The sequence below is a fragment of the Prenolepis imparis genome, unplaced genomic scaffold (assembly GCF_030444845.1).
Source record: "Prenolepis imparis isolate NDT839.2.m4 unplaced genomic scaffold, iyPreImpa1.0 SCAF_1, whole genome shotgun sequence".
Taxonomy (NCBI): domain Eukaryota; kingdom Metazoa; phylum Arthropoda; class Insecta; order Hymenoptera; family Formicidae; genus Prenolepis; species Prenolepis imparis.
In genome coordinates this window covers 14,695,054-14,718,829 of record NW_028141159.1, presented here as the reverse complement: position 1 = coordinate 14,718,829, position 23,776 = coordinate 14,695,054, and the positions used below count along the sequence as shown (strand labels likewise).

The 23,776-nt window shown below is 31.9% G+C and overlaps 1 protein-coding gene and 1 long non-coding RNA gene across 2 annotated transcripts in view; one reads left to right on the top strand and one right to left on the bottom strand.

The window, feature by feature from the left end:
* LOC145933071 (uncharacterized) overlaps window positions 1-13,631 on the top strand; it is a 39,192-nt gene extending 25,561 nt beyond the window's left edge. Inside the window, exon 3 of the long non-coding RNA XR_014424837.1 lies at window positions 13,519-13,631. This is a non-coding gene — a long non-coding RNA (uncharacterized LOC145933071). The remainder of the gene's footprint in view (window positions 1-13,518) is intronic.
* A 4,210-nt stretch (window positions 13,632-17,841) lies between these two features.
* LOC145944589 (roundabout homolog 1) overlaps window positions 17,842-23,776 on the bottom strand; it is a 133,214-nt gene continuing 127,279 nt past the window's right edge. The window contains exon 6 of the mRNA XM_083053137.1: window positions 17,842-18,021. Within this exon, the coding sequence (XP_082909263.1) occupies window positions 17,999-18,021 (23 nt within the window). The 3' untranslated portion in view covers window positions 17,842-17,998. The remainder of the gene's footprint in view (window positions 18,022-23,776) is intronic.

The window sequence follows — 23,776 nt, the reverse complement described above, 5'->3', positions numbered from 1 at the left end:
TTTATCATTTTTATGCTTTATGATATTTTGGTTATAAAAAATATTGTTTGAAAAAAAATAAATGCAATTTCGTTTCAACAAACATTAATACATTCGATTGCAGGAAGTAGTTAAACAATTTGTTTTTTGGATCGGCGACGGTGCAGCCCAGTTTGAAAAATGCTGCATACCACGCTTGATATCCTACATTTGCACAGAGAATGTTTCCTAGAGTGATGTTGAACATACCAGTTTCGAGAAACTGTAACTGACGTTGTTCCACTTCGCTTGCCTGTGCTCGGCCATTCGCGAGAATACGCACACGCGCCTTATTACATATATACACACACAGACATACATACGTACACATACACATACACATATACGGTGTCGTGGTTACTCGAAAGTCTCGAGAATATCGGCGGAAAATGTTTCAGAGAGTAGTCCACAGTTTGACGTATGCTAGCGAGCTATTTTTGTTGAATTGTTCTTACCGAGTTAGCAATGTGACATCGATAGAATTTTTGTGATACGGAATGAGCCAAAATAAATCAGTCAGTTTGATTTTCTTATAATTTTTTTTCTATGGTTAATACGATTATCACAATTCTTTAGCACAATTTAAATTGCGTGAAAAATTTATGATAAATTAGAAAAAAAACAATTGTGAGAAAGTTTTGGTTTTAAATGTTGAATGTTAAACCAATTTTCTCGACAGTCTTTTCGATAAGAGAATTGAATTTAAATATTAATAAAATTATTCAAAGCATAATATACATATACATATATGTATATCATGTATTATCGTAGGCTCGAGTGATCCAATCGTGTTTGCGCCAAAAAAAAAAAAATAAATAAATAAAATTGAACTTTGGGATGATCCCCACCGGACGAAATGTTCTTTCTAGTAGAAAACATCAGTGTGCATTCATCCGGCTGTATCCGATCGAGCGTATAAAAGTCCACAATGCGCCGGCACGTTAATCTTTACAGGTCAAACGCATAACATCTCTGCCTTCGGAAACCACGCATGATACATACACGTTTGTGCTCTTCAATAATTTCGTGTAAAAATACGAATACGAATAGGTCGGAAAATTCTTTCTCGAAGTTACATGGAAGCTTGCACGACTATATATTACTGTGAACACGTAAAAGACACTCGCATTTATATAATATTTGCACACGCGGACATATGCGAACGAAATTTCTCCACACGTCCGGAAAAATAGTTATGAGATGTATATGTTAACTTTTTTTTAGTAGTTTACGTCACATGGTCTTACGATTTTTAAATTGATATATTGATAATATATAATATATATAAAGATGTGAATATTTTACCGTTTCAATTATCAATCTAAAAAAATTTTATATTTGGATTTTAAAAGATAAGAGAAGATTTAATTCAATAGAAATAATTTTATCACAAAGTTTTATACTTCAATTACTGATAAGATAAATAGTTTATTTAAAGTATATCATAAATTTTATGATAATAAAACTGATGTACAATTCTTTTTCGAATGTCACTAAATATCAATTCTAAATACGTTTATTATCCATATACATTATCAACAATAAGCAAATGTTAAGTTCTCATCAAATCGGTCTTGTAGGGAATTTGGGACAGTAGCACATCTCAAGGTATTAGATCGAGCTTACTCGACAGATTCAATTGGGCACACTTGCTGTACATGAGAATACCACTTAACGTCTCCTGCTATCCTTCCATCTTCGTGCATGTATTGACATGCGGTTAATCAAAGTGGTCTAGCACTATTGTTCTATCTGACAGTACGATTATGGTAGATAATAATCGTATTTCAACAATCACTGCAAAGGTTAAATTACTATTAATCGGTCTCGTTTATATAACACCTCTCTCTTACATCTTTACCTTTACAAAAGATCATTGTAATTCCACTTTCACAATGCAATAAAAAAATTAATATTTTTCTCAGTAAATTATATTTTATTAATTTAACACATATAATACAAATATTTTTTCAATTAATAATTATTTAAACTTTTTATATGAAAATTTATTATATAATGAGATTCTTCGTTTTATATTGTATTATACAATGCGATTCCCCTCTCTTCCACCTCATAATTGATTTTTTTACATGGCGATACTAACAATGCTATTTAAAAATGAGACCGTTCAAATTATGTATTTATTATACCGTTAATTAATTATATTCATGATATACTTAAAACATAAGCTTTACAAAATACTATACTAGTCGAGATCAGTTAATCGTAGACTTTTCAAATTTTGCACGCAATTTACTAAGGGTAACAGATGTACATATATTCGTTCAGACGGTCATTCTTAAAGTTGTTGTTAGTATCGCTGTAAAAAAATCGTCCTCAAACTTATGGACCGCATTGTGTATAAACGAAATATCCGATAAATTTTTATATTGACATGCTTATATATACATTGACAATAATATAATACAATACAATAGTATAACTATTTGTCTGTTTGATCGCTACTTCTCAGAAACGGATTTACTGTTTGAAATTGAATTTAGCGCAGTATATATATTTTAACGGCTACTTTCGGGGAATACATACTTTGTATTCTCATCCCCTGTTTCCATTTGGACATAGAAATAAAATATCCTGTGAGCCAGAGAGACTTTACATCAGCGATCATTGTACGCTCGAGCTGACGCCCTTCGGCTTGCATTTCGGACAAGTTAAATTCCGCGTGCAGACTATATATAAGAGGGTACATAAACTTAAGATACCCTCGCTATTCTAGATACCCAGTCGCACTCTTTCATTTATATTTTAAAATTATAACCAACTTTATGGTTGTATATAATTCATTTTCAACAGTATCCACGCTTATGCGCGTTGACAAAATATCAAACGTGTAAACGATGTGGAAAAAAAGGCAATTACTTTTTTCAATGTATATATATTTCACTTATAAAGATTCGTATATAGATCACAAAGAAAATTTGCAAGAAAAGAGCAACTAAAAGTTATGAAAGAAATTTATATCTAGCTCTTGATATCGAGATTAATCGACTGGATCGACATACTTATTTTAATTGGACAAAAATGTAAAAAAAAATTCGGAAAGCATAAGTATCGAGCAACAATGATGCGATAAAAGCCAGATGAACGGTTTATGTCGTCTTGTGTCTGGCATTCCTTAAAGTGCAACCAACCGAGTGCATATCTCACCGCCAATAGTATCCAAGCAACGTATGTCGATGGGATTCTCCGTAAACAGAAGAAGCATCGTAATAAAATCTGCGAGAGTCTGGCGAAATTACTTCGGGTTCGTTTCATTCGACAGATTTTTTAGCAGAGATAACGTTTGGCAAAAGTTTCTAGAGAAAGAAAATACGGTGTCGTCAAGTGTAGTCGAGAGATTTCGCGCGCGTTTACGGAGATGTATCTCCCTTTTCTTTCTTTTTACTTACATATATTTGGATGTTGTTTTATAAAAGACAGCACTTTTATTAATCTATTCGTGGAATATTATGCGAGATAACAAATAAGCTACTCTATTTGCAATCCAGCGATCTGATCTTCTTTCTAAAATGAAGCAGTTAGATATAAATTCAATGGAAAAAAATATTTTTCTATGCGATATTTTATTTTCGAAATCTTATTCAAGTATGCTCAGATAATATCCGATAAATCTGAATTTAAACGATTCACATTATACATTCAGCCCAGCTGCGTAAAAATTGAACAAATCTGAAAAATTTTAATGGACTTATATCTAAAAAAAAAGGAAAAGAAATCGTTTCCATTACGTTGAAAATATTGTAACATTGTGTCTGGCTGTATGGATTTTTTTGCCGTATTGTGCTGGGAAAATCTCTGTGCATGTTATTGCATATTAATTGAAGAATTTTGTATATGCTTTTTTTTTACGATACAACGAGTCTGTGTACCTCCCTCCCCCTTCTTCCCCCTTTACGCGTACACTGCGTCGTCTCGCTGGCCGAACCAATCTGAATGCTAGCTGTTCGTGGTATCCTGCCCTTATGATGCCACAGTTATTGCATTACTGGGAACGAGCATTCCGCCGGATACGGTTGCCTCGCACCACGTCATAGTAGTGCCGCAGTCTGTCCGCCTCGAAACCCAATAATTTCCCTTGTTAATACATAGTTTGCGAAAGGACGTCTCTTTCCCATCAGCAACTTCATTTTGCATATCGATATTAACTTTGGTAAATGAGGCGTAAGTAATCTATCTCGTTATCGCGTTCTTACACATTTGAAAAATGTGGCTCATCAAATTGTATGTAATTATAATTTTATAGAATACACTGGTTATAATTGTTTCAAAGATAATACTCTTATACGTATATGATTACAATTGCAATAACGAAATAATGATATAAGTTTATATTAGAAAAGTATATAAATTAAAAAAAAATATTTACTTACCTATCTTACTCAATACTGCATTATTATAATATTCAAGAAGAATATTGTCACATTTAAGTCCGTTAATAGGATGTTTATCTTGATTAATCATCGATAATACCGTTAAAGGTAGCAGACTTAATAGCTTTCCCGGTCATTGAATTGTCCATTATGTCCCTGCTAATCCAAGTTCTTGATCCGCTTAAATTATACCGCGATTGCATTTACCTCACCGCTAGTAACCGCGAGATGTTAATAGGATTGCGAGAGCTGCACGCACACGTACGCACCATGAAAACGCACATGAGACGCCATTAAACGAGTAAACGTCACCCATTACCGTTCATTCTTCCGTATATATGTATATGCATAACTCAACTTGGGCCGACACCAAAATGTAACTGCAGCCGTTTCGTCCAATGGGGATATAACGATAGAGAATTTTAGTATACGTACATGTGTATATGTATATTTATGATTCCGCATGCGTATATGTGCGCGTGTACGCGACGGGATATTGTACGGACAGATACGTTTCCGCGATGTGAAAGAGAGTCCCGCGGTCTCTCTCCCTCGGTCAGGGGATGCTGACGAGAAAGAGATGATGTGGAGTCTGTCGGCGGGGTAGCAGCAGCCCAGCGCGCGAGTGTAACTGTACAAGTACGGATTACGAAGTAGATATATATGTACTAGGCTGTGTGTACCCACGGATAACGAGCTTCCTCTCTTCCTCGAGCTGCCTGTTACCGCTAATGAGCTGCCGTTCTGTTTTCTATTCCTACATATATAAAGGCCTAGCCTTCCTCTCCCAGTTTCTCTCCTTTTCCTTCCTCTGATTCTCTCCCCCTCTCTCTCTCCCTCTCTCTTTGCCTCGTGTACCACTACTGAGAATTCAGAGGACGACCTCTCCTTTATATCGACGGGGCTGAAAAGCGAAACTTGAACCTGAACAGATTGCACGCGCATCGTGCTACGTGCGTGTGCACGCTCATGCGGTTAACGTGTACACGAGCTTTGTTATACACGTATTCGTTAGCTGTTACAACCGGAAACAGTCGCTAGCGCTTATCGGCTCCAACAACCTTTGAAGTGTGCGATTTAGCGCCATTCGCAATATGGTGCACAATAGGGATGTCGCGCAACTACTTCTTAGTAATGCTTTTAAACCGGATGCTGTAAGAGTGATTAAAGAAAATACTCTGATTGTTTTAATCTTGAAATAACGATAGAACTTTTAGAACACAGAAACGGTCAAAACTAAAACCTTCGTGGGTTTAAGCTTTAACTTATGCACACGTATAACAAAATTAATTTTAAATAAATTGTACTTTAACAGTATTTAATTTGATGATTACTTATCGCAATATTATTGTTGAAGATTAAAAAGACGGCAAATGACAATCAAGATAAAAATCGATTGTACTCGTAATTATTTAAAGTTTTGAGAAGAGAAAAATGTATAATAACTTTAAAGTCAAAGAATGTTTCATTAAGAGAAAGTGCAAAAATATCTTGAATGCGGTATGTATCTTTGTGCTGTATATGTCACTAATTGTGTGCATATATTTTAAAGTGTTACATAAATTCCATTATATAATTTCGTTACAGAGCATTTATAAATTTTATCATGTATTTATATAACCGTAATTTTGATAAATTTGAAACCCTATTTTCATTTGTAATAAATTCAAGCGAGATATTTAAAGTAGGACAATTGCTGAAAAACGACTTGTTAAAAATTTTAAGGTAAATATTTGATATTTAACACACACGGAGCTTTATTATTTAAACAATGTTTATCGGATAAATACTCCCGTCATGTATATTGTACATATTAAAATCGGCATTGAGTTTGAAAATATTCGTTCTAAATGAAATATTCACAAATATTCTCGTATCAGTTTTACCCGATAATTACACGTTTTCACGATGATCTCACGTTTTATTCGATAATTATAAAAAGCGAACTGTATAAAAGACGGACCGTTCAAAAGAATTATTAATACGCGAAATATGCGTAATCATTTGTCATCTTTTTATATTTTGTAATACAAAAAATCTTTTTAGCAACATTGCTGTTCGCTATGCCGTGCTATTTCATTTACACGCCGGCGTATCGGCATTTAAATATTAAGAAAATGAAACGAATTTATAAGAACAAAGAATTGAGGGAGAAAACAGCTAAAGAGGATGGCACGTACGTCGCTTTAATGAACGTCTTAAACAATAAACGAGAAACATTTGTTATCGTGAAGTTTCTTCAGTTTTAAAGACCTAGCGCGATCATTCGGGCGTTTAAGCATCTTGCTGCAACCAAGACGGTGTTAATTGCCTGGCACAAGCGGAAAAAATGCCCTGAAAATCGTACCGGAAGTGTGGTCAAAGCTGAGGAGCGAGCAAATTTAATAATGTTTTTCAAAAATTTATTTGTTGTTCGAAAATTTATGAATCTCTTGCAATTACAAGCGATACATTCTTTTGGCCAATATTGGATCTATCTTTCATTGATTATAGCCACATTCATTCATTCAATAAAGAAGAGAAATTCCTTTTGTTGTCGACTAATTATCATCGACCCGCATCGACCATTTGTTATTTTAATATAACTTGCTTTAATTTAATGTAATGACAAATCATCAATCAAAATTGATTGATTGAAATTTTTATAATAATATATAATATACATATAATATAATTATATAATCAAATGTAATTTATAATAAAATAAAAATAAATATAATTAATACAATAATTTTATAAATTCTGAAAAGTCTTTACTTTTCTTTCAGTGGAAACTCTTTTACAGAATTTATGTAAACGTTTTTTTCTTTAATTCTTGTTTAAATCATCAAAATCGTTTAAATAACTAAATCAAATTAATATTCGTACGCGATTAATATCTATCAATATGCAAATAATAAATTACTTATTCAACCAGGATTGCTCCGCTGGCGTCCGATTTCTTCTAGGCCTATTCTTCCTGTCTCAGACTATCAGGATAGTTAGGATTTGTTGCACTTAGAGAGTGCATTTTAATTATTTGCGAAAAATTCAGATAGTTTATACAGTTTATTATACGGCACGATAAAAACGAACGCGCGATACTTTGCACAGCACTCCCGAATTCCGCGATCACGAAACATTATTTCATTTTGCGCAAGGATCGTATATATCGAGTTAACAAATCGAGATATTAACAGTAATTATCGAGCAAAGATTAAGCTTGAAGTGGAAGAAGACGGATGGAATCGATGCGAATAATGTTCGTTCCGATTCTTGTTTCGCTTTTATTTGGATATCAGAGTGACTATAGTCATATAACCATTTGCGACTCGTGGTTATGCAGTGTTTTGAGTGCTTAGCTTCTCTTTCAGGATAAATTTTCCGGATACTAAGCCCTCCCACCAACGTTAAGATGTACTTTTTGGGAGAGTTATATTATATAATTTTATAATTAGTAATTTATTTTATAATTAAGAGATTATATCTATATTGCATCTTTTTTCCCTCGACGAAAGGAGATGCAATAAAGATACATTTCCAAAAAAAAAAGCATCGAGCACTAGTTCGCGTCTTGCCACTATACTTTTTTTAATTATAAAATTAATTACAAGATATATGTATATCATAAAATTATATAAATGTCGAATGTTTTGTTTAATGACTCAAAAATTAATTTTTAGTCACTTGATTGATTGTTACTAGAATGTTAGATACATTCAAATATAAGAAATGTATGTATATACGAATCATTAAAGAAATAATTATCGCTTCTAAATTTGTCATAACGGAACATAATTTATATAACAATTTTTACTCTTTACTGCTTCAATTTTTACTTCGAATGAATAAATTGCACAAAATATTTATTTTGGCAAATCTATGGCCTTGAGATATGTTTATGAATTTTTAATAATAAGATTATTTATACGAGCTGATAATTGCTAATTGTTCGTAGAGAATAATCGTGCTTCGAAGGACGGCATATGGAACAGCTCGAGTCTCGTGAATGACAGCACGTACAGTCTTGTGTACATAACAGCGTGCCATATGTCAGCCAATTTACTGCCGCCGAAACATTATCTTGTATGCCAAATATTTAACGTTTTATAAAATATTTATAATTTATATTTGTGAACGAATATTCTGTTTTCACATTTCTAATTAATTATTATTAATAAACTGATCGATGTAAATACAGCGTTCTATTAAATAATTCGATCTTACATAAATCATAAATAATAACAAATTATATTTGAGAATATCAGTGAGAAAAATTTTAAACGCGATATAAGATAATGAGTCAACAAGCATTATACAATAAATAATTATTGGCTCATAAATATTACAACATAAGAAATATTAAAACTTTCAGTTCCCCCTCCCCCCTCTACTGCTTCGATTTCTATTTCAAATAAATAAGTTACGCGAGATATTGTGGATAAATAGTCATTGCTTTGATACACTTACGGATTTAAGTATATAGTTAGAATTAAGTATCGCGCGAGTTGATAATAATTAAAATTATTTGTAGGAATTAATTGCATTTTTTCGTGATACTCATCACGATCGCATCTTGAAAGATAACAACATATAGAATGATTTGTACCATTATACTTGTCGCCTCGAATTTCACTCGTCGCGAGATGTTAAAATTTATTAAAAATTCTTCTTTTCAAGATAATAAATATTTTAATATTTATATACAAAAAACTAATTAAACTTTAAAATAATTTATATAAAAAATAATTCTATTTTGCGATAAAATATTTGTGGATTAATCTCATGTCATTTCATTTTGTTTCAAGTAGAATAAAATTAAATTATCCATACATACTAATGGACAGATAGAAATATATTAAAATAAAACTGAAACATTATAAAATAGATACATACACTGACGGATCCTGGGGGGGAAGGAGGGTTTGGGATTAAAACCCCCTCCTTGCAAATTAAAAGAAACAGTTTTGCTGAATTTGTTTAAAAAATATAAATAAAGAAAAACAAACATTAAAGAGCTATCGACGTCAGGATCCGCTAGTGTATATATATAAGTATAAGATACACTGTAAATTATACTCATTACGCATTCAAGGAATTAAGTATAGATTAAGTCAGACATACGACGAAATGATGAGATAATTTTGTTGTATGAAAATAATTAGGCGAAATTCTTTGTATCTATATAATATATATTATATTATATAGATACAAATTATCTCATAATTTCGTCCTATGTCTGACTTAATCTAAACTTAACTCCTTGAATACGTAATGAGTATAATTTACAGTGTATCTTATACATACATATTGTATATATTATATAGATATAAAGAATTTCGCCTAATTATTTTCGTACAACGAAATTATCTCATCATTTCGTCCTATGTCTGACTTAATTTAAACTTAACTCCTTGAATGCGTAATGAATATAATTTACAGTGTATCCTATACTTTTATATATATATATATATATAAAAAATATATATATATATAAGTATAAGATACACTGTAAATTATACTCATTACGCATTCAAGGAGTTAAGTTTAGATTAAGTCAGACATAGGACGAAATGATGAGATAATTTCGTATGTATAAGATATAATATATATTATATAGATACAAAGAATTTCGTTTAATTATTTTCGTACAACAAAATTATCTCATCATTTCGTCGTATGTCTGACTTAATCTATACTTAATTCCTTGAATGCGTAATGAGTATAATTTACAGTGTATCTTATATATACATATTGTATATATTATATAGATATAAAGAATTTCGCCTAATTATTTTCGTACAACGAAATTATCTCATCATTTCGTCGTATGTCTGACTTAATTTAAACTTAACTCCTTGAATGCGTAATGAATATAATTTACAGTGTATCCTATACTTTTATATATATATATATATATATATAAAAAAAATATATATATATAAGTATAAGATACACTGTAAATTATACTCATTACGCATTCAAAAAGTTAAGTTTAGATTAAGTCAGACATAGGACGAAATAATGAGATAATTTCATGCACGAAAATAATTAGGCGAAAAATTCTTTATATATATATAATATATACAATATGTATGTATAAGATACACTGTAAATTATACTCATTACGCATTCAAGGAGTTAAGTTTAGATTAAGTCAGACATAGGACGAAATGATGAGATAATTTCGTTGTACGAAAATAATTAGGCGAAATTCTTTATATCTATATAATATATACAATATGTATATATAAGATACACTGTAAATTATACTCATTACGCATTCAAGGAATTAAGTATAGATTAAGTCAGACATACGACGAAATGATGAGATAATTTTGTTGTACGAAAATAATTAAACGAAATTCTATGTCTGACTTAATCTATACTTAACTCCTTGAATGCGTAATGAATATAATTTACAGTGTATCCTATACTTTTATATATATATATATATATATAAAATATATATATATATAAGTATAAGATACACTGTAAATTATACTCATTACGCATTCAAGGAGTTAAGTTTAGATTAAGTCAGACATAGGACGAAATAATGAGATAATTTCATGCACGAAAATAATTAGGCGAAAAATTCTTTATATATATATAATATATACAATATGTATGTATAAGATACACTGTAAATTATACTCATTACGCATTCAAGGAGTTAAGTTTAGATTAAGTCAGACATAGGACGAAATGATGAGATAATTTCGTTGCACAAAAATAATTAGGCGAAATTCTTTATATCTATATATAATAATATATACAATATGTATGTATAAGATACATTGTAAATTATACTCATTACGCATTCAAGGAGTTAAGTATAGATTAAGTCAGACATAGAACGAAATGATGAGATAATTTCGTTGCATGAAAATAATTAGGCGAGAAATTCTTTATATATATATATATATATATATATATATATATACTGGCGGATCAAGGGGGGGGGGGGTCAACCCCTCCTTGCAAATTAAAAGAAACAGTTTTGCTGAATTTCTTTAAAAAATATAAATAAAGAAAAACAAACATTAAAGAGCTATCGACGTCGTTGATCCTGGAATGGAAGCTAATCATAAAACCAAAAATATTAAATAAAATAATTTTGCAAAATCTCCCCCATTATCGACATCAGGATCCGCTAGTGGATACATATGATTAGTAATTATTGCACATTTTATTAAATAATTGAAATATATAATATATATAAGCATCTTATTTCGATCTTCATTGTTTAAATAATAAGCAGTAAACAGAACTGCACAAATATTAAAGATTACAGTATACAGAAGTTATTAGAAATATCACATCACACGTAATATAAATTTTACGTAATATAAATTACGCAGTCGGATTTAATAATCCATTTGCTGAATTCATGATAATTACGTCGACGATGGATAGAATATCAGATTTGGTATTGTGCCAAAGACTTTATTATTAACCGTAACGTTGGATTTACACGGACGGGCAAAAGAAGCCATCAGTGGCATCGATTGGCTGCCGTTCTCATTGTTATTGTTTATATGCTTTTATTTATTTACACAATTAACAAAGTGGTTCTTCAAATAAATTTAATTATCAACATAAATAAAGCGATTAAATTACAATTGCGAAGTTTACAAATTATGATTTAAATGTAAAAATGTAAATAATACATTTTGTGCGCATATTCATATTTTTAGAGAGAGTTTTATTTAAATATTCTAAGGGAGAATATACACAGGAAAGAAAAACAAATTTATCATGTAAATTTATCTTTTTAAAACATAATTATTATATAACATTATTTTATTATGTAACAATGCGAAAAATTGCAGCACATTTACCTTTGATTTTTCACGTCAAATATAATTGTACTGTAATAAGCTAGATTTGGTTTTTCAAAGAACGTCGACAGCTATAAATAAATAATCTGTTTATATTGAAGATCCCTTTGCAAAAGAAAGCTATTCCGTTTTCTCACAGCTTCGCAGCTCGTTAAGAATATCTGAAATCTCGTTATAAATATACGTTTGACAGATTCAGTAATAATAATTTCATTCCTTTTGACGGAATTTATAAGTTTTTGAATTAAAGTCAGATTTTCTGTATTACTTATTTTTGCAACATTTATATTTATTTATTTTATTCCAAATTTATACTGCAATAAATCACGAAAATAATGCATGTTATGTCACTTCCTTATGCAATGTATGGATCAAGAAGAGAAATTGATTGTTTTAATACAATCTTATATATTGAAATGCGCAATACACATCTCTGAAAAGTCTAATTGCGCTATATTTACACTCAGTCTGTTAACTAGTAATTCATTTCCGTAGCCTCCATCACAAAAGCAATTTCCCCTCTGTTGTGTTGCTAACAACACATTTATTTAGTGTAGAATGCGAGTATAGAATGCGAATCGGGGAGAGCGCGAAGACTACTGGGTTAATTACAACCGGTAACGTGAATAACGGAATATCTCGTTCTGCCGGCGGACAAGCGTAATTATTCGCAGATTGTCTGCGACTGGACCCGGCGCTTTATCGCTCATTGTTGATTTTGGCGACTGCCACGTGCGACCGAATTCATTCGCGCTCTACATTCGCCGGGAATATGCCGAGTCTCTCTACCTGTGAACGGCGATCGATCGACGGCGCCGTTTCGAGGCGCGAACTTATACGCGCGGCGCGCCGTATACAATCGCGCTAATAACGTTACGCGTCACAGTCGCGAAAACTTTCATCAATAACCGGTAACGTAACACTCGCGCATTCACTCCTCGGCGAAGCCGCCTCCTCGAACAATAACGTTGTAACGCTCGCGAGAATCTAAGGAGAAATTCTGTTTTCTCGACGATGCGACGATGGAGGAAGCTATAGGGCGTCCTTTTGTCTTCATGGTAAACGCGAAGTATAACCCGACGCTATTGAAACGCTCGCGACGCTCACACTTCGCCCTATCGGTACACTTTTGTAATCGATGACATGTAGATGGTTTCGCTTAAACGTTGCTGCATCTTGATAAAGAGGCAAAAATGCGAGCTCGCGTTCTCCCACGAACGTATTTTACAATGGTGCATTTTATTCTAGTAGTTATTCATGTTTTTCTTTTATTTATTTGCTTCCAGTGCGTGACTTTGTCTCTTTTATCATGTACCCGGAAACGACTCAGGAGCATGGCTTGAAGCTGGAAGGTTTTTGGACTGTGCTATGGAGAGAAAAGTCAACGTTAAATTTGTAAGTAACACGTTTATTTATACGGCGTAGATAAGTAAGTAGTATAGACCTTTGTTAGGCCGACTGTACATATTCGAATCGCTCTTACGATGGAAATGTACTTTAATTGTAAATAATCTCTTATCAAAGAATGTTATGATTTATGCATATTTATGCAAAACATGTTTTTGTGTAAAAAACAATATGTCTAATTATATTGTCTCAAAAACGTTGAACAAAATCAGTTTAGAAGTTTACGCAAACTATTTGGTTTGATATCATATTATTTAAAGAGAGAATTTGTGATTAAAGTTCAGATGAAGAGTTTCGGAATTTTCTATATATCTAATAATATGAGAGACATGTGCTTTTGGAAATATTCATTTTGCAATAATGATGTGATGTAACCAGTGAGATTTTTAATAATATTTTACGGTAAAGAAGAAAAAAGTAATCTCTGATCATATTTTACTATATATTTTACTAAAAATGCAGTTTATATTTTATACCATCACGCATTAATTTTGTTATGACACTCACGTGTCATCTCTATTTACTTCTTAATTATTTATTAACAATTTAATAATATGATAGATTAAAGAGAAAAATTAATTTAGAAGGAACACGTTTATATTTCAATAGTTTCAAACTAGTAGAATTGACTTTTCAATGTAAGAGACACTCTCTTTCACAAATCTTTTCAGAAGTAACGTGCAGTAGTTGATAATAGGCAGATATGTTTCATTAAATGTTATTACTTTGCAATCTTAAGAAAGAAAAGGAGAAAAAACTCAGCAGGCTCGTTTTACGAGATATTGCAAATTGTGTAATTTTCTCGTTATATAGGTACATATATATATTATTTTATTCGCTTCAACGTGATACTTCTTCGACGAGTTAGAGAGAAATATTAGAGAGAAATATCAATGGTAGAGAGAAATATATCAATGTTAAATTTATTATAAATTTATTAACAGTACACATGAGAGTTTACTGTCAGTTTTTTAGATTTTGCAAAACACCATAATTTTTCACAATTTTACTATTTTAATTAATAATGTGCTGTGACTTTTTAGACGTTTCTATACATATTTGAGATATTAAAATGTAGCAGGTGTATATTTGTTTCACATTTTATTCAACAATTTATTTAGTTCTCTATATCACGCATCCTTCGCTTTAATATTTATTTGTTTCTTGTGGCTTTCTTTATTTCTTGCCCAGTGGTATCTCGAAAACATAAACTTGGGTACCGGGAGATTTTTGAAATGCGCCGCGGAAATCAACGTTAAATTTGCAAGAAACACGTTTACTTCAACGGCCCGCATAAATAGTCGCACCGGCATTCCAACATAGGAGACGTCCCGTAGTTTTATAACGACACTAATTGCATCTAGCTCGTTCTCTCTCTCTCTTTCTCTCTCTCTCTCTCTCTTTCTTTTGCTAGAGCAAATAAAGGAAGAAAAACGAGGTGGACAAAAATTTAATTACGGCGACCTTGTTTAGTGCTCGTGACCGTCGGCAGAACGCCGGCAAGCTTGAGCATCGGGTAGGAAACTGAAACGTTGTCGCTGTTGGTGTCATTCTTACTTTTCTCTAGCATTTTCCTTGGGAAAGCAGATTTATTTTTGCGGTCTAAAATAGAACATTAATTATTTGTTAAATATGGTAATTTTAATAGTAGCTTTTTAACAGAGATTGTGCAAAGAGATCTTACTAATTGTCGAGAAGCGCGTATTGTAAATATTTGTCTTCAGATGCGTGTGTTTTAATATAATTTTTAATGTACCTAAACATTATATCAGATCCTTTGTAATATGGTATTGTATTTGTTTACTTTATATTTACTTCATATTTTGCTTCGATATGTTTCGATATGTATGTAATAATATTTACGTACGATATTTTACAAAAAGAAAGAACATACATATTTTATTATGTTCTGCAATTCTGATGTATACATATCGTTTAATATTGATATTATCGATCAAATTAGGAGAGTATATAATCATTAATTGGGTGAGGGGTGGGAATGTATATTAGCAAAACTATTTCATAATTCTGAATTCCCAATATATAGAGCTATAAATCAAGATATTTAATACCGAAAATTAGAAATTCCTTAAAGATGGAATCTCTTTCTCTCTCTTTCTCTCCCTTTCTTTGATTAAATGTTTCCTAAATAGATTCCGAAATTTCTCTGAGAGAGGCTGAACTCCTGCCGTGTTAGATACGTTTCTTGGTACATCCTGTATATACGCGCGTTACACGCCCACATCTACTTCAGACTTCGCGGATCATGTATCACGAAGTTACGTGTCTGGGCTCTCGCGGAATCGAGTTTGTGTACGTGTCAACGTAATAATGCATTTTCGTATAGCGGATGCATGACGCGGCTGCGAAAAGGATGGGGGCAACAAACCAGGGAGGCATGCGTGAATCCATGCGAGAGAAAGAGAGGGAAAGAGAGAGGGTGCGGCGAATGGAAAAGAGTATGAAAGGGGTGCCGAGTTTCCGGTACGCCGAAAGAGGTAGAACTAAAGAGGGTGCAAGCCGCCGCGTTGGAGGGCGAAGTGACTACTTGCAACAGTCAAAGCAGGATAAACTATCGGTTTGAATCAGTGCATGAAACGGGCCCATAACTTTATTTTATCCTCCGGGGTTATATGTAGATTTATTGGTCGGACGTTGGACACGCTATTTCGGCGTTATTTATAGCCATGTCACGGCTACGCTGCGCGGCGCAGTAAAGTTGCAGAATGCAGCGGCGCATGTATAGGAAGTATCGAAAAGAGTGTAACGGCTTAGCCCCACTAAAGCCAACGTTTTCTTATCAATGTCTCTCTCTCTCGCAAATTTGACGATACGCCATTATTGTTTATACCGCGCGTTATTGGTAATTTTTTTTCTTTCGTCCAAGTCTATAATTTTATTTCATATTTTTATTATTAGTTTTGACAGTCGATTAACAATTTAAAAAGAGTCTATGTGTAGATTTAAATTATAATGCTGAGTCGGTCTAAATATATCACGGTAATAGAATGACTTCTATTGATCGATTAATCATATTAATAGAGAGATATTTTGGCATATCCGATATTATATGTCGATATAGCTTCAAATCACATATATCTAATAAAATTAATTAGTTTCTGCTCCACTGTTGATGCATTATATTTTGAGTTAGCTAAATTAACATTATTGCAATTCTCTGATCGTATTTACAATTTACAATTTATTAAGTTAGTTAATAAACGTGTTGACCTATCGTCTATAATTATTATACTCTCGAAACTAGTGATTACGCTTGGTGTGATTACTTATTTACAGATTAAATTCCGAGATACGTAATGGAAATTAATGATAATGTTAACGTTGAGAATATTACATGTTAGTTTGACTAAAAAGAGAGACGTTGAATTCATGAAAAATAAAGTAACTTCTCGGTTTGACGGTTTCACAACGCCCGATGTTAATGAGCAGCGCAGGAAACGAATTTTCGTCGTTATTATCGCGCGGCGTACCTCGAATCTACAGATTTCCATAGAGAAATGTTATTGGGAATCGTGGTCATGAGAATCATCGCCGACCGCGCCAACTCAATTAGGAAATACTACTTCGTAGCCTCTCCAGTCTCGTTTTCCAGAATTCGCGCATTAAATCTCGCTATCCTAGTTTTTTTCAATCTTTCCTTACATTTGTTTGAGCACAACAGCTTTGTAATTTATGACGTTCTCTATATTGGTATATATAGATATCCATATCTTTAGATTAAAATTTTGAAATAAGTAAAAAATAAGATTTTCCCCCCATTTCTCTATTTATCCAATTCGAGATCTTTGACAGGCTATAAAATGAAAAAACGGCAATGTTATTGAAACTGAGCGGTTTTTATACAACATCCTGTACAATGCGTTATGAATGAAATATTGCTCGACAGTGGGAAAAAAGAGAGAAAGAAAGAAAAAAAGAAAGAGAGAGAGAGGGGGGGGGGAGAGAAAAATAAAAAGAGAAGGCAGAAAGAGATATTTTTCCGCATTTATACGTCTCGCCATTCGTACCACATGCCTTAACCTTTTTCTTCTTCTGCTCTTCTCGTCTTATCTCTCCTTCTCGTACGGAAGTAACCTGTCTCTCGAGGCGCCTTAACCCTTGACTGCCGGGGCGTAAACACGGAGAACGGAAGTCGTTACCCGAACCAATATTTCCGTATGCCGTTCTTAAAAATCGATCCCTCGGCCCAGATGTTCTCGATCAGTCCCTTCCGTGCGCAGACTTTGAGGTGTATTTTTACCTATCCGAGCGCGCATTTATCCAAGCAGACTTCCGGCTTTGAACATCTCATGCGATCGCTCTATCGTGCCTTGGAGTTGAGATGAGGGGTATACGTTCTTAATTCGGTTGATAGAGGTTCGCTGGAAGTAAGCAAAACCTGATATAAAAGCAAGTATGAAAGCAAATATATATGTGTGTATGTATATATATATATATATATACATATATATATACACTAGCGGATCTTGACGTCGATAATGGGGAGGTTTTGCAAAATTATTTTATTTAATATTTTTGGTTTTATTAATAGCTTCCATTCCAGGATCAACGACGTCGATAGCTCTTTAATATTTGTTTTTCTTTATTTATATTTTTTAAACAAATTCAGCAAAACTGTTTCTTTTAATTTGCAAGGGCGGGGTTTTAACCCCCCACCCTTAGGATCCGCCAGTGTATATATATATATATATATATTATATAGATATAAAGAATTTCTCGCCTAATTGTTTTTATGCAACGAAATTATCTCATCATTTCGTCCTATGTCTGACTTAATCTAAACTTAACTCCTTGAATGCGTAATGAGTATAATTTACAATGTATCTTATACATACATATTGTATATATTATATAGATATAAAGAATTTCGCCTAATTATTTTCGTGCAACGAAATTATCTCATCATTTCGTCCTATGTCTGACTTAATCTAAACTTAACTCCTTGAATGCGTAATGAGTATAATTTACAGTGTATCCTATACTTTTATATATATATATATAATATATATATATATATATATATATATATATAAGTATAAGATACACTGTAAATTATACTCATTACGCATTCAAGGAGTTAAGTTTAGATTAAGTCAGACATAGGACGAAATAATGAGATAATTTCATGCACGAAAATAATTAGGCGAAAAATTCTTTATATATATATATAATATATACAATATGTATGTATAAGATACACTGTAAATTATACTCATTACGCATTCAAGGAGTTAAGTTTAGATTAAGTCAGACATAGGACGAAATGATGAGATAATTTCGTATGTATAAGATATAATATATATTATATAGATACAAAGAATTTCGTTTAATTATTTTCGTACAACAAAATTATCTCATCATTTCGTCGTATGTCTGACTTAATCTATACTTAATTCCTTGAATGCGTAATGAGTATAATTTACAGTGTATCTTATATATACATATTGTATATATTATATAGATATAAAGAATTTCGCCTAATTATTTTTGTGCAACGAAATTATCTCATCATTTCGTCCTATGTCTGACTTAATCTAAACTTAACTCCTTGAATGCGTAATGAGTATAATTTACAGTGTATCTTATACATACATATTGTATATATTATATATATATATAAAGAATTTTTCGCCTAATTATTTTCGTGCATGAAATTATCTCATTATTTCGTCCTATGTCTGACTTAATCTAAACTTAACTCCTTGAATGCGTAATGAGTATAATTTACAGTGTATCTTATACATACATATTGTATATATTATATATATATAAAGAATTTTTCGCCTACTTATTTTCGTGCATGAAATTATCTCATTATTTCGTGCTATGTCTGACTTAATCTAAACTTAACTCCTTGAATGCGTAATGAGTATAATTTACAGTGTATCTTATACTTATATATATATATATATATATATTTTATATATATATATATATAAAAGTATAGGATACACTGTAAATTATACTCATTACGCATTCAAGGAGTTAAGTTTAGATTAAGTCAGACATAGGACGAAATGATGAGATAATTTCGTTGCACGAAAATAATTAGGCGAAATTCTTTATATCTATATAATATATACAATATGTATGTATAAGATACATTGTAAATTATACTCATTACGCATTCAAGGAATTAAGTATAGATTAAGTCAGACATAGGACGAAATGATGAGATAATTTCGTTGTACGAAAATAATTAGGCGAAATTCTTTGTATCTATATAATATATATTATGTAGATATAATATATATTATATCTATATTATATAGATCTATATTATATAGATATAATATATATTATATAGATATAAAGAATTTCACTTAATTATTTTCGTGCAATGAAATTATCTCATCATTTCGTCTTATGTCTGACTTAATGTATACTTAACTCCTTGAATGCGTAATGAGTATAATTTACAGTGTATCTTATACTTATATATATACACTAGCGGATCCTGATGTCGATAGCTCTTTAATGTTTGTTTTTCTTTTTTTTTAAACATTTATATTTTTTAAACAAATTCAGCAAAACTGTTTCTTTTAATTTGCAGGGGGGGGGGGTTAACCCCCCTTCCCCCAGGATCCGCCAGTGTATATATATATATATATATATATATATATATATGTATGTATATTTGTGTGTGTATATTAAAGATTTTATATATGCGACGATGATGTACTGGATATTTAGAATACTTGACATGCACGAAAACATGAAAGTATACATTTACATTATTAAATTAACGTGAAATTTATGTTTTGCGACATTTCGGCAAATACGTACTAGTACTCTCGCGTTTTCTCGTAGATCTTCTACAGTTATTAAAAAATATCAAATTATTATAATCAACGTCGGACGCAAAAAAACAATTAAAATATATCTCGTCGATCACTCGATCGCAAAGCTCGGTTCAATTGAGAACCCGGTTCGTTTGATACTGCAAAGCGATAATTCGTTCGTAATAACGGAACGATGACGGTAATCAGAAAAGTCTCTTGAAAATATTTTACGGGCTTCCGGCGAAGAATCGCGCGACGGCAGCAATTCCGTCTGACTGGAAATACTCCCGGGCGTTCTCTAGCATCCGCCTCCTTTGCTTCGTCCTGGGCACAGATCGGTAAGGTGGCAATCGCATGATAATCAGCGTCGCATCGTTATTGGAAATCCGATTTCCTTGCCAAATTGTACTCCGAATCGATTTGCCGGGGACCAATGGGAATTTTCTTCACGTACCACGCGTACGCGCGCTTCTATATACTTACACGTATCCACGTTTACACTCATACACACATACATGCACGTATATGTATATACATACGCACTTGGCAACGTGTCTGTGTAGGAACTCTCAATTCCTCGTGTGCGATTTGCGCAAGTTTAGATCACGCTTATCCACGAAATCGCTTATTCACATTCAACATCTAACACTAAATGTGACAGTCTGATTTTCGCTTCGTCTCTCAACTTCGTATTCCTATATTAAGGTAAATAAAACTCATGTTTAAGCAGTTGCAATTAAAGAGCCTAGAATATACTAATATAACAAACTTATTCATAAAATGTATACTGCATATTGAAGACTAATTTAGGTTTTTCTTTCAATCATGATTCGAATGTTTATTACATTTGTATAGGGAAATTTTAAAATATTTTACAAGGATGCTAAATATAATTTTTAATTCGCAAAATTTACGCAATTAGCAAGAAGCAAGAAATTATTTCACATTTCAACTATTGAAATTTTGTTCGCAAATTTTATTTGTGCATACATCGAAACGTTATATACAATATGTAACTATAATTTTCATTGTCTTGTACAAAATGAATCGAATTTAAAAAGGAAATCGATATCTCGCATTATAAAACTTGCATTATGAAAAATTCACCGTACTGTTTGCGGATTAAAAGTCGAGATATACATAAGTTAACACGTGTCGATATACCGAGTTAAACCAATTAACCAATGTAATTAGCTTTTACCTTTATGTCTTTGAAGGCAGTAAGCCTTATCGACATGGCTTACTAGAGTACAATAACGATCGGGTTAACCCACCTGCTTACGACATTTTCGCAATTATGTCAAAGTGCTGTTTAACTGCGGCTGTTTCACACGTGGCGATGAGGCGAAAGCTTTTCATGGGAAAACCATGAGACATCCACGCGAATATATAAATGATCAATATTCGCTATATACGAGCGGTTATCATAACGAGAAATAATTAAGCGGGCAATTAACATCAATGTGATTATTACATTTAACCACTCATTTGTCGCGATTATTGATTAGCATCGTGCTATACAATCATCAATAAATTATTCGCTCGTAATTCGAATAGTCGATTCACGAGAAAATTACGCTAATTTAACTGAACTGGTTATAGTGTACAGAGATGAAACATTATAAAGAGCTAAAATTGTTGTAAGTATAAAAGAAAAATGCTAAATGATTACGATTGTTTTACAATTGCGCGGGTTAATGATTTAAGCTTTCGTTAAACAATTTACATGTAAGAATAATTCAGAAAATTGAAAATGAGAAAAAGTATATACTCTTACGAGTATATATGTATTCTCGTAATTGTTTCATTTATATTGAGAAACTTATGTATTAAACAGAATTCATTAATCTTATGTTTATTCATAAATAATTTCATTATTGTTTTTTAAAATAATTTTCTCAATTATCGCTGCGTCTCATTAATTTTATTTATAATTGTCACTATTTCGATAATTTTATACCATTCTTGTTTCGACAAACGCTTTTTCACACTAAAATTTATCACGTCGTCGATGTTTTGACGAGAATTTGTATGGATATTGACTGAAAAAAAATCAAGCACTCTCTTCTCTTTCTCTCTTTCTCTCTCCCACTCTCTCTCTCTCCCTCTCTCTCTTCTCTGGAAACATTCGAGACATATTCAATAGTATGTGCAGAGAGCACACATGTTTTGCGGCCCTATATTATGTCGGAGCACATTCTATTATTGTTGACTGTCGACATGCAAAAAAACTCTTTAACTTACACACACACACACATACGTGACTGTATGCAACTACATATATTGTACGTATATAACATCAATAATATAAACAGGAAACTTTTCGATGAAAACATGAATTTTTTATGAATAATTTAATGTTTGCAAAAAAAATAAAAAATAAGAAAACGTTATATTTTCATCAATTATTATTCAATTGAAGCCGATAATAATTGTTATCCTAATATCGATTGTGTTGCAATTTTAATTATCACAAAAAGTGTTCGACGTGTGTACGTTAATTGTAAGATAACAATAAATTTTGCTCTTTTTCGCATCGGCCGAAAATATACGCGGTTAATCTAAGGCGACAAATACCATCGAATACGCAAGAAACTTGGAAGAAACCGCAAGCGAGAGCATTCCTTTTTGCGCCTGCTGGTTGGATACCGCGATTCTCCCGTGGTTTAAAAGGAACGCGGAATAGTGGCAAAGCTTGAAAATGTGGTTACGCGAGAAAAAAAAACCCATAAATAATCTGACCTGTTTTCGACAGCTCTCATTGTCGTCCGCGTACGCGGCATTCGTTTTCTACTTACTATGGTTGAATATGGCTCATTAATAAGAAAGATAATTTGCCTGCGTACGACTGCCCGCTTTTTTATCTACCATTACGCACTCAGGGAAGATCTTGTTTCAAAAAGATGCTAGAAAATACTTTCATTAATATGCGCGAAAGTTTCAAGTTAATTAACTTAAATTTTTTTAGTTTTTATTAATAAATTTTTTTTTATATTTGTATAAATATAACACATTTATCTCTCATAATTATATCTAAGCATATTTGAAGACTTCTTTAGGTCATGTAATGATCTCATACTTTTTCATACACTAATTTTGTTATATAATAAAAATTTCATGCAAAATTATTATTTCAATATTTGAAATATAGATCCTATCGTAAAATTGAAATTTACTGCGGACAAGACGTTATTAATTCATAATCTTCATATTTAATTTATATTGTGCAGCCTTTCAACAATTAATGATAGAGTGGCGACAATATCAATAAAACAATATGAATTAATTGGATAATTGAATAATTGATTTAGCATCACATTAAACGCAATTAAAA